Source organism: Melospiza melodia, chromosome 12 (assembly GCF_035770615.1).
Source record: "Melospiza melodia melodia isolate bMelMel2 chromosome 12, bMelMel2.pri, whole genome shotgun sequence".
Lineage (NCBI taxonomy): Eukaryota > Metazoa > Chordata > Aves > Passeriformes > Passerellidae > Melospiza > Melospiza melodia.
Genome location: NC_086205.1, coordinates 21697618 through 21709882, shown reverse-complemented (window position 1 = coordinate 21709882; position 12265 = coordinate 21697618). Strand labels below are relative to the sequence as shown.

The window sequence follows — 12265 nt, the reverse complement described above, 5'->3', positions numbered from 1 at the left end:
TGGGGGTTTTTTCTGTGTGCTGGGTCGTTCCCTGCTGTAAGTGTTTGTGCCTTTCCTTGCAGGACTCAGAAGGAGGTCTCTACGTGTGCATGAACACGTTTCTGGGATTTGGAAGGGAGCACATCGAGCGGCATTACCGCAAAACGGGGCAGTGTGTGTACCTGCACCTGAAACGGCACCTGAGACAGGTGAGACCTGTGCCTTCCCAGGAGCCACCCCAGCCCTGCTCCTGGCTCCTGTGCTCATCTGGGTAATGCATTTCAGACACACACCGAGTCCTGCCTGACTGAAATGCACACGTTCACATTTGGGGCTGGATATCAAATCCAGGTGCTTCGATCCCAACCAGTCCTACAGCTTCAGTTCTGGGATGAATCAAAAGCCCTAAAGAGTCAGACCTTAAAGGCAATTCCTTCCTGACTTCCACTGATGGTTTTCACTTCTAATTTCTGTATATCACGTACATATTGTCTGCATGTTATGTGCACATTTTACATAGCTAAATATTTTCTGAAACCTGCCTTTCAAGTGTACAATTACTGTAATAATTGAATTACTGGATTTGGCTCAGATTTGGCTGGAAGCTGCTGATTTCTATTTTTGATATGAGGCTTCATCTCAGGGTGAAAGGACTCCTTTTCATCCTAAGATTCCTGTGCAGTTAAACCTTGAGCAGGTCTGGGATCTTAAGCTTAGCTTAAATGTATGCTGGATTCTAGAGCAGGTCTGGGATCTTAAGCTTAGCTTAAATGAATGCTGGATTCTAGAGACACACACTGGCCCTCATTTAGCCTTTCCCCACACATGGGTGTGCACATACAGCCTCATGTTCACTGCTCTTCCATACCATCACTGCATATCAGCAGTCACTTATAGCCTGTGCTGTATAACCTCTGCTTGTCTGTGGTTTGTCGGGCATCTTTAAAAGATTCTTAATTACTTCTGACCTGAGCTATAAGGAAGGCACTGGGTTTGCTTATAGCTCATTCTCCCATATGCTCTGTCTCTGTTGGCAAGTTGAGGGCTCAAAAGAGCTGCTTGGAGTGGGTTAGAATCCTTGTTTCTCACTCTCCAGCAATGCTTCCCCTGGCTGATGAAGGCCTTGAGTTTCATAAAGTGCCCTGACCGTTTACCTTATTGCCAGTAGAGGAATGTTCATATTTTACCAGAATTACAGTGAGGTGGATTGCATATCTTCCAAGATGAGATGGTAAATGATGTCTGTTATACTTTAGAATTGCCTTTCCTTCTAAGGGCAATACCAACATTTTCCTTCACTCTGTTAACTGAGTTTTTGCAGAGCCTACTCTGGTTTTAGCAGTGGTTCTTCTGACTGAATTTAACACTCCTGAAAGATGCTATCTAGAGACAGGTGGGCAAAAATCCTGTCAGCTTTCCTTGTACATGACATTCTTCCATAAGTTCAGGTAAACTGGGGTTAAAATGAGAACTCAAAAATTCCTTTCCTGGTAAAGATTAGGCTGAAGAACGCCAAAATGGAGAAACAAATATCCCAACTGTTGTTTGGTGTTGCAAATCCCTTTGATTGAAGAAGTTCAGTGGTTCCTGTTTTTCTCTGGGTGAATCATGATGCAGCAGAGGGGCTGGCTCTGTGCTGGAAGGTGGCAGCACACTGGTTCTCTGGGTCATGTGGCAGGAAACAGGGTTTGGCTACACAGTGCAGGTGAATATTGCATCATCTAATAGGGCTCATAGCCAGGATTCCTCATATATTAGCTGTGGATTTCTTTTTTTTGCCATGACTGTTTGCTTCTTAAGTGCCATCCATGTTTTCCTTTGAGCAATGTGAAACATCAAGTGTTTTATGAAGTGTCTGCCACATGCTACGTTGTGGTTTTGGTTTTGGAAGCCAAGCTTTTAATGGTGTAGGATACAGTAAAGCCAAAGGCATTGGATGTGCTATCTTAAGATTCTTATAGTGAGGCTGCTATTCCTGCCTGTGGTTCCCTTGGCATCATCCTTGCAGAATGCACTGCATTGCTGCAGAAATCCCAGGTTGCTTCCCAAGATGTTTGGAATAAATGTCATTTGTGTATCTTGTCACAATTCAATTAGAAAATAAGGGTCACATCTTCAGCCTGCTGGCTCAAGTGGAGCTGGAGCATCTGCCCATGGCAGCTCAGCACCAGAGGCCTCTGCTGAATCATCAGAGATGGGCACAAGTTATGGAGCACCCCTGGTAAATTTCTTAGCTAAATAAAGCAAATTGATTTTTACTTTTCCTTTTCCACAGTATTACATTCATCAGGATTTTTAAATCAGCCTCTTTGTAGTGCATGACTTTATTCAACTGCCTGGCTGCTGTTCATTTCCAGGCAGAGCTTCAGCTTGGTGCTGTAGTGATACCTCAGCCCTGTTGAAAACCCTGGGCAGAGAAGCACAAAGATTTCCTGCAGGGAGAGGTTTCTGGATGCTATCCAGGGATGATGGTGTTACAAAAAGTGAGAGACAGCAGAACAGGCTGCACTGTCACCTTGTCCAAGGAGCATCACAAATAGAATTCAGTATCACTGCTGATGCCTCATGTCACTCCCATTTGTTGGGTGTGTCACATCTGTTAGAAAAAAATTAAGGGTTTGTGAATGGAGAATGTTTTCAGTGATTTCTGACAAGGTAAGAAAAAGACTGTCAGGTTGTGGGTGTTTTAGGAGTATTGAGCAGCTTTGATTCTGATGTATTTTTACTTGGAAAAATCAAGCTGAAATCATTGTCAGCCTGAGTTAAATATAAGCACTCCATGTGAATTCTTTCTCTTTGCAATCTCTAGTCTTCATAACTTTCACAATATCACACTTGGTGACGTCAGAATTCAACTGGAGTTTCCTAGTATTGGAAAAAACATTTTTTTTTTTTAGTTCTGGAAATATAATCCTTGGAGAATGTGTAATTTATTCATAATGTATTTGCAATTGGGTTATGTTGTTTCTTGCTGCTGCTTTTTAAAAAAGATTTAAAATACATTTAAAATAGATTCCTGGCTACTTCCTTTCCACTTGTTAAATTCCAGTAGCATTAAAGAAAGAAATATTCTGCATGCTTTTTCCAGTTCATTGAGGAATTTTTATTTTAATTTGAACTGCTGGAGTTGCAAGCCTGACTTTTCCCTAGGGCTTTTCTATGTGGATAATGGATTCTGTTCTTAAATGCAGCCAAGGGGTGTTTGTCAGCATCTGCTCTTTCTAAGAATGGAAAATTTTCCTATGATGTATAAGACCCCACTGATGATTAAAACAGTTTGCTGAGGCCAAAGCTTTAGTTTACATGGTGAAGGGAACCACCCAAAATATGTGACCCTTTTGCCTGTGAAGGGGCAGAGGCAAGCATGAACTTTCCCTGTGGGCTGACAGGTTCTTGGCTGCTTTCTCTCCACCTGTTGTATCCCAATATTATTATTAAAAAAAAAAAAGTTGCCTAACAACCTTGCCAGTTACACTAACATTACACACTACATCATGCATCGTGTTGGCACCAAGTAGCCACAGAGGCTTTTTTGATTTAATTTGATTTAATGGTGCTGTTTAATAAACAGCTTAAGGAATGAGTGCACTGGCTTTGACATTTCCTCAGTTACTTGTGTTTTCCCTTGTAGTCTGAGGTTTTCTGAACTGGAAAAGTAATGAAACTTAAACTCATTTGGAAGTTACTGTTTTCTGCAATGGTGCTTAAATTAAAAAATACAGTCAAATCTCCCAGTAAGCAATTGCTTGAGTGTTGCCGAATTTCCTCCATACTTTCTAATATTTAGAAAACGTGGTGGTAATTTGGATTAATGGAAGCAGGTGTAGATCCTGATGGAAAAGGCATTTTTTTCTGGTTAGAAGAAAATTAACCTAACTAACAGATCAAAGCAAAGTGGTCCTACTGGAATCAGTTGTGAAGGGTTGAATCCTTTATGCAGATAATCACCTTTTCTTCTCTCTAACTCAGCTTTAGTCACTAAGAAATACTGTTGGGGATCTAGTGGGGAGAGGTTTGAGAGGTGCTGGGTGTCTCTGCCTTGGTGTGACAGAAGAGCTGCCACCCCTGGTGGCCGTGGGGCACCTTCTGATCAATGCCAGCAAGCCAAGAGTGAAGGACTCAGGTGGAGGCTCCCTCTCCATGGGGTGCTGATGAGTGCCAGAGTCAGAGGAGAGCAAAGAGCATTTACAGCCCTGCTCACCAAGGGCTGGGGCTTGATGGGAGGGGTTGATGCAGATTTTACTCTTGTCTCATTGATGGATTTTTAATTGTTTCTTTCTCTCTTTCCAGAAGGTGCCAGGAGCATCTGGAGGAGCTTTACCAAAAAGGAGGAACGCTAAGCTATTTTTAGGTATTGTGAGCAGCTGCTTTCACACAGTCCTTTTCTGACCCTGTCTGCGTGTGGACTTGGGTTCTGCCCACCATTGTGTCTGGCTCTGGGGCTCCTTTTGGGTTTTCATTTCCTGCTGTTTGTTTTGGTTTTCTTGTTGACTTCTGGTTCTAGATTTTAAAGGTTTTCCAGGCAAATAAGTAATTCTTAACTGTTTTGGCGCATAATGAATGATGTGTTTATATATACATGAAACATTTTAATGTAAAATAGATCCCTGGCTACTCTGAAACAGCCTAGGCTTTGAAAGGCACTTTGTAGCTAATTTTGTCAATTCTCTCTCTCAGGAATTTCCAAAAAGCACTCTTTTATTAGAATGTTGGCCCATACTTAATGTTTAGATTTATTAGGGCCTCAGTGTGGCTCTGTCCTGCTCAGCAGCTGGTCATAGGAAGGGTTGTTACCATTTTTAACTTGTTACACAGGTAAATGTTCTTCAGTGATGTTGTGGTCTCTCCTGTAAAGAACACAACTGCACATACACCATGAGCATCTCTAATTCTGTTATGTCCACAGTTCTATTCCCTTGCTTCATGGAAAGCAGTTTTCTTACCATGCCCATATCATCCAAAATCCATTTATTCAGATTACCCAGAAAACCTGAGGGACTCATAAATATGGATGAGGAGAATGTGATGAAAAGCCTGGATTCTCTCTTCTCCCACAGCTTGTGGTGTTTCTCCAATTCATCTATTATTTATTGTCTCTGTATTAATAGTGAATAGTGAATTTTTCTTCAGGTAACAAAAAGGTGAAATGTTTTCTTTACAATTGCCTGCTCTTATGGTTAAAGAGAAACAATAGAATGACCTTCTGCTGGAATTGCTTTGATCTGTGGAATGTGTCCCTAAGAGTTCTTTGCAGGTTGTGATTGATTAAATTGTTGTTGTTAATGTAAATAAGTCTTGCAAGGAGGGCTGACAAAGAAAAAAAGACTGAAAATGAGTCATAAGAAAGTTAAACTTGTAGGAAGAGACTGTTACATCACAGATGCTGCTCTAAATGCCATTTACTGCCAGTTTACATTGAAAATCGTGATTTTCACTGGATGCTTATAGAATAATTCATTCAGAAACAAAGCTGCAGTGCAGCAGTGGTTGCCCCGTGTTAGCAATGTGAGTGTAAATACAAAGTACAAAAGCACATTGAAATTTTGTTCTTGCTGATCTTCTGCATACACCTGAAGGTTCCTGTCACCGAGGTGTGCCAGCACAAAGGGTACCAGCAGAGGGTCTCTGATGTGCCACATTGAAATCCTCAAATTCCACCCTTGTGCATGAGCATTTTGTTCCCTCTGAGCAGGTCCTGAGCAGCAGTTCCAAGGGAGCTCCTGAGGGCAGTGCAGTTTCACTGGGGTGGGTTTAGGACATGGATCTATCACTGTTTCATCCAGCACTTCTGGAATCTAATGCACTTTTGAAAATGTATCTCATCTGGTCTGTTGTTCACGGCAGCCTTCATTGCAGCCCCTGGTGTCAGGTCTGCTCTGTTCCTGGAGACAGTACTTCCATGCTTCCAAATGCATTGTGGCCACTTCTTTGGATCAGCAGATGTTGCTGGTTTTGGCCATACTTAAAGCAAAGAACAAAGAATTGTTCCTGTCCTTGTTCACAGCTGGGGAAACAAAAGCACAGAGAGGTAGCTGATTTGATCATTTCACATGTGACAGCAGCAGAGGTGGTTAGCAAAATTTGGTGTCTTATCTCTTAATCCAACACATTTTTCATTGGTTCAGAACTGCTGATCTCATCTAAAGAGGTTGTCTTAATTCTCTTTCTCCTTGTGACCTTGGGCACTGTCACAGAATGGTTGGGGTTGGAAGGGACCTCTGGAGATCATCGAGTCCAATCCCCTGCTGGAGCAGGTTCATGTAGAACAGGCTGCACACAATCCTATCCAGGCATATTTTATTATCTCCAGAGAAGGACACCCCATGAGCTCTCCTGGCAGTCTGTTCCAGTGCTCTGCCACCCTCAAAGTAAGGAAGATTTTTTTCAAATTTAGATGTAACTTCCCATATTTCAGTGCCTTATCCTGTCACTGGGCACTGCTGGAGAGAATCCGGCTCCATCTTCTTGACAGCTGCCCTGAAGATGTTCTGTGCCCTGATAAGATCCCCTCTCAGTCTCTTTTCCAGGCTGAACAGGCCCAGCTTGCCCCTTAAGAGAGATTCTTCAGTCCCCTAATTATCTTTGTAGCCCCCCACTGGACCCTCTGCATTCCCTGTCTGCCTTGGGCTGGGGAGCCCAGAACTGATGGAATGCTCCAAGTGCAGCCCCACCAGGGCAGAGCAGAGGAGGAGGATGATCTCCCTTTGATCTGCTGGCCACACTGTCCTTAATGCCCCCAGGATACCTCTGGCCTTCTTAGAGCACACAAGGGCACATTGCTGGCCTGTGGTGAATTTATCCTGGCTGTATTTATCACACCAGGTATGTGACCTGCCAGGTAGGACTTGCCCTGGCAGACAAAACCAGACAAGGATCAGTGCCTAGCTCCAGCATCCCTCTGTTCCTACATATCTATCAATAATTCCCTGAAGGCCCAGAGCTTTAAGCTTTGTGTACAAAGTCAATCCAGTTTGGGCATTTGTTACATTGCTTGTTATAATCCTCTTTGATGTAAAACTATTAAAGATACTAAACCTTTTCAATCTCCTTAGTATTAGGAAAACATCTTTTGGATGCTCACTGATTACTTTCTAGCACTGCTGCTATCTAGTAAATAGAAACACAGGCTGCTTGGGCCAGTCAGCTGCAATGTTTATCTTTCCCTAAATATGGGAAGATTCACAGCAAAGTGTGTGTGCCTTGCACATGTGCATTGGGTTCTGGGCATGTTTTGGTTTGGTTTTCTTTGGAGAAGGCTGGAGGGAGTTGGCTGTGAGTGTTCTGTGTAATCAGGAAGCGTAACAGCATTGTTTATTGAAATGTATGAACTGCCTTTAATCTGGCTGGTTTAGGTGTTGCTAGACAGTGTGGACATGACAACTTCAGCTCAGACTGTGCAGTGTTTCAGGGAATTTGGGGTGATATTGAAAGCAGACTGTCTGTCTTAGTGCCTTTTGTGTGAATAAGAAAAACTCAGTCAATGGGGTGTACTGTGATCATCCTTATGAGCTTCTGATCAAAAGGGGTAGCAGAATTAGGGGGAAGATTCTTGTGCTGAAGGGATTGGAGGTCCAATTTTTACCATAATTACCAGTAGAGTAGAGTCCCCCTCTATTATATTATCCCAGGAGTTACCAGCAGAGTCTTTCAGAATGTTCTAATTATGAAGAACAATGCAATGTAAATAGTCTGGAAAGGAGTTGAAAACTGGAGAAACTGAGTTGGCTGGTTGATTTAAAATTACCTAGAGTTAAATTTAAAAGTGATTTTTAAGGTGTTACTGAGTAACTAAACAATAGATGAAGCAGTTGAAAGGTGCAAAGAGTAAAAGAGAGGTGCTTGGACTGTGTGTGCACAGAGATGTGGTCCCAGTTGCTGTTGCTGCTCAGAGAGATGGTTCTGAGAGAGACATAGGGTGAATGGTTCTCTGAAATGTCAGCTCAGTTGTCAGCAGCAGTGGGAGATTTAAGTGGAACACCAGTAAAGGAACACTTTATATTTTGTTCTCTATCATTTTGCTTTATAAATATAAAGCAAACCTCTCTTTTGAGTAGCAAAACTGCATCTACACACAGTATTTCCCCCTATTTCCTTCTCCAAAACCAACCAGCAAACACCATTCTCCCTCCCCCCAGCAAACAAAACACCTCAGGCAGATATTTGAACTCTGCATTGAGGGAGGAATCACCCCATTTTTGCCTGATTCTGGTTCCCTCCTCCTGAGCATCTGTTGGTCCATGCCAGAGCCTGGACTCCTGACTGTACAGACCTGGCAGAGTGACTGTCATAAAACTTGTCCCTAGACAGATGTCCTGTCTCAGATTGGTTCCCACAGCATCATCTGCCACTGCAGCAAGCTCTGGCAGCTCTGTTTTGAGCAAAGTCAGGACTAACTCAGACCATCAATTAAAAGTGTTTTGAAGTCCTCAGATGAACAGCTCTGTCAGCAGATCTGTGATTGCTGCAGGGGAGAGTATCTGTGACACTCAGCGGGTCTCAGGACACCTTGGAAAGGAAAACTTCCACTTGGAGAGTCTGGGAGAACTTGTGAACTTGCTGAGCTTTTCCTGGATGGCGCCTCCCTGCTGATGGCAGAGGATGGACTCATGGCTACTGTTTCCAAGTGTAAAGACCACTCTTAAGAGTGGCTGTGCTGGATTTGACCACAGATTCGCTTTGTCTCTCCCAGGAGCAGAACCCTGTTTGCAGTAAGGATGTTTTTGTTTGGAGAGCTTCTGAAGAGGGCTTTTACCATGAGTGGTTAAAGTTTATATTTATGTGAGTAAGCAGAAATAAAGTATCTGTATCTGTGAATGAAAACTTGGGATGTAGGGGAACTTAAGCATTTCCTGACAATATTTCTGCAATTTATCTCAGTAAAATAGTGCATATTTCCCTGCAGCAGCAGCAGAACTGATTGGTTGTGGCTTTTTAGCTTTGCTATGTATGCTTGAATTGAGAGCAGGATGGTGAGCAGATACTTAGACTAACAGGTTCTTAGTAGTTTGCTAGTTTGGGTAGAACTGTGAAAATTAGACTAGATTAACACAGGCTAATGCTGCTGTCAAAAACAGTTCTGAATTTGAATTTTTATGATTTAATTTTGCTTGCTTAACATGTGACTATCCTAGAAATGCAAGGGATGAGGTCTTACCTAGTAGTAGAAACAACATAAAAATGCATTGGAGATGTAGCAAGCAATTTGAATGTTCTTTACAAGTAGTGAATCAGTTAAGTGATCTTTGTAGAAAGTTTTCTTTTAATTTTTCTGCAAAGGAAAATGTTATGACTGGAAAAATTTTTTTAAAAAAATCTTCTGTTTTATAATTAATCTGATGAAGCTAATATTAAAAAAAATAACTGAGTAAAACAAAACAAATGCCTGAAAACAAATTAACTGAGTAGCTTATAGTTTGTAAAGTGCTGCTGCTGCAATTAACTATTATTTAGAGACAGGCAGAAGTAATTTGATTTAAAGACCCAGGTTTCCCAAGTCAATATGAATTTGTCCATTGCTTTCAGCGAGAGCAGGATCAAGCCCAGATTCCTAAGATGTCTTTCTAGGGTTTCAAAATCAGTTGTAGACTTGCTAGTCAACACCCTCATTCAATTTTCACGTTTGCATTCCCTTTCACACGCACACAGACACATCCACATGCGCAGGAAATCCTCTTTGGGGGTCCTGTCTGGAGTCTTTTATGCCCCTATTATTAGTGCAGTCAGTTGGTAACTTGTCTAAATCTGATCTGGACACATCCACTCCTCCTCTTCCCCTCTGCTGGGTTGGTTTACATTACAGTAGTGTCTCTCCCAGCTGCTGTTTTCAGTCACTTCAGCAGCAGCACATTCTCACCGTCGCTCAGTGATGCCTTGTGAGGTGCAGTAAATTTACTCTACGGACCACTCACCCAAAATATCAGTGCCAGTTGAGCCTCTGCTTTGAGGTGTCTGCTGCTTTGCTTTGCCTGCCCTCCCAACACAGCACTGACAATCTGTGGATGTTTGGTTTTGGTGGCCAAAGAGCTGAGCTGAGGCTCTCAGCAGGCACCAGAAAGGTGTTACTCCACTGGAAGGGAAACAGTGTCCTGTGGGCCGTGACCATCAAGGTGTCACTCCTTGGAAGGATTACAAACTGGCTGGTTGTCTTGTGGCTCAGTCTCAGAACTGAGTAAAGTCCTTTTATTTGCCTTCTACTCACAGTGCATCTTGGAAGATCATCCTTGGTCAAGAAACAACTTTGGATGAAGTATAGTGCTTGAAAGTTCATGCTTTTCCATATCTTTAGTGGTAGAGTAATTTTTAATCAAATATGTTCCTTTTTCATGTAGATTTCACCATGCTTCTCTTTTCTGTAGTTACTCTTAGTCCTCCCTAAAATTCTGCACTATAAAACTACCTGCAGACTGCACATGATGCCCAGTGGCTTCAGGATCAAATTCTGTCCACATTTAGTGTGGGCTCCATTGCCTTCTAAAGTCACAGTCATCTGCTTTTTTTTGTTTCTGCCCTCACGCTTTCTTAGCCTTGCTGGCCCTTGCACAGACACAGAAAATATAATGCAGGTACAATTTCTTACCAAACTTAACAGCTATGTCTCTCAAGCCAAGATTTAAACATGTGAATGGTGATCTGGTGTTTTCAGGTGACATCATAAAGGGGTCCCTCTGAGTGTCCCTAAAAGGGATTAGTTTATATGGTCACCTGCTTTGTATGGAGAGATTTCAGTCTGCGACCTTAGAAGTCCACTCCACTCTTGTGTGCTGGACCTGCACCCTGAGAAACTGTCTTCAGAGTGATGTTTTGAATCCTCATGGTGTTTCCAGGGCTGTTATGAAGCTTTGTGCATCCTTTAAAATAACAAGTGGGTGCTGCCATATCGGTGTGTCAGGCAGAAAGAGTCCCATGCTGATGGGACACTGTTTTCTGCTTTTCTGCTGGTATGAATGGCATGAAGCCTGAGCAGTAAAAAGGAAATTCCCTTCCCTGCCCATTGCCACAGGAGGCTGGTGCTGCTAAGCATGTCAAGTCCTTAGATGACTGCAGATGATTGCTAATAGGATCCTCTGTCTTTCATGCCTGGATCACTGGTTCAGATGCAGGTCAGGCCAGCAGCGCCGAGTCTCTGCAGCTTGGCTGCTGTCTGGGTGGGCAGATGAGCTGCAGTGTGTGTCTGAATTTTGAACACAGGCAACCATATCATTGCTGTTTCTGTAAGGGGCTTGCATTTGCTTTAAGTCCATGTCCAGAGCACAAGGCAGTGAAGATCAGAGGGTGTCACACACGTCCCCAGAGCCTGCTGGCCACTGTGAGCTGGTGCCAGGTTCCCTCTGGTGGCTGAGGCACTGTGTGACCACAGTTCACTGCCTCCAAACCTGAGCTTTTATCCTCTCTGAGGAACCTCTCTCCTGTTTAGGAGGTGGTCAGTACTTTTGGCTTTGTTGTGCTGGCCACCATCTCATTTCTGGCATTAAGTGAAAATCCCCTGAGATGTGTTGCCGTGTGTGCCATCAGCTTGGAGATCCTCAGTTTCCTTGTTCCACTGAGCTGTTAAAAACTGCAGCTGTGGAGATTCACTCTTGTATCAAGCTGTAATACAAACTGAGAAAGAAGCCTGGAGTAATGTGAGGGATCATTATGAAAATGGTGTGATTTGGGGAATTAGTAATGAATTAATATGTTCTCTAAAAATGTCATGCTTTCAGTGTGAGAAAATGTTCTTGCTTTTGTGTCTGTGTTGAGCTGATGAGAAAGGGCCTTTTTTTGGTTGCTGGTGAGAGGGAGTTCATGGTGCTGGAAGTCACTGACAGTGGGTGCTGTCACCTCAGGACTGCTGGTGCAGCAGGTGAGCCAAGAGTTGATGTTCCTCTCAAGAGCTGTTCTTTCTTTCCAGGTCAAGCTAAAATATATTTTGATACTTGTTTTATCATTTGGGTTGCTCAGTCTGTCACTGCTCTCTGGGAGCTCAGTTTTCTGAATCTGGCTTCTGTCATCCTCACCTCTGTCCCAAACATACATTTGAGATTTCAGGCATTCCCAGGGTGCAGTGGTTGCTGCCAATGCTCGTTTAGGATCGAGTGACTCATTAAGCATCTGCTTGTACTAGGGGGGGAATTTAGAGCCAGCTTTGGCTACTGCTCACACATCTCTTTTTTTGGTTGAACCTTATTCTGTCACTGACTGGTACATCAGAATACAGTGGATCCCACATGTCCAATGGGAGAAGGATCCAGAAGATCCCATTGTTGCCTGGGCAATTCTTGCAGTTGAATCTTGCAAAATTTCTGAC

General features: G+C 43.0%; 1 protein-coding gene across 1 annotated transcript in view; it reads left to right on the top strand.

The window, feature by feature from the left end:
* The window catches only part of USP13 (ubiquitin specific peptidase 13), a 50333-nt gene that overhangs the window by 9242 nt on the left and 28826 nt on the right, over positions 1 to 12265 (top strand). Inside the window, exons 2-3 of the mRNA XM_063167242.1 lie at positions 63 to 188; positions 4270 to 4330. Of these exons, the coding sequence (XP_063023312.1) occupies positions 63 to 188; positions 4270 to 4330 (187 nt within the window). The remainder of the gene's footprint in view (positions 1 to 62; positions 189 to 4269; positions 4331 to 12265) is intronic.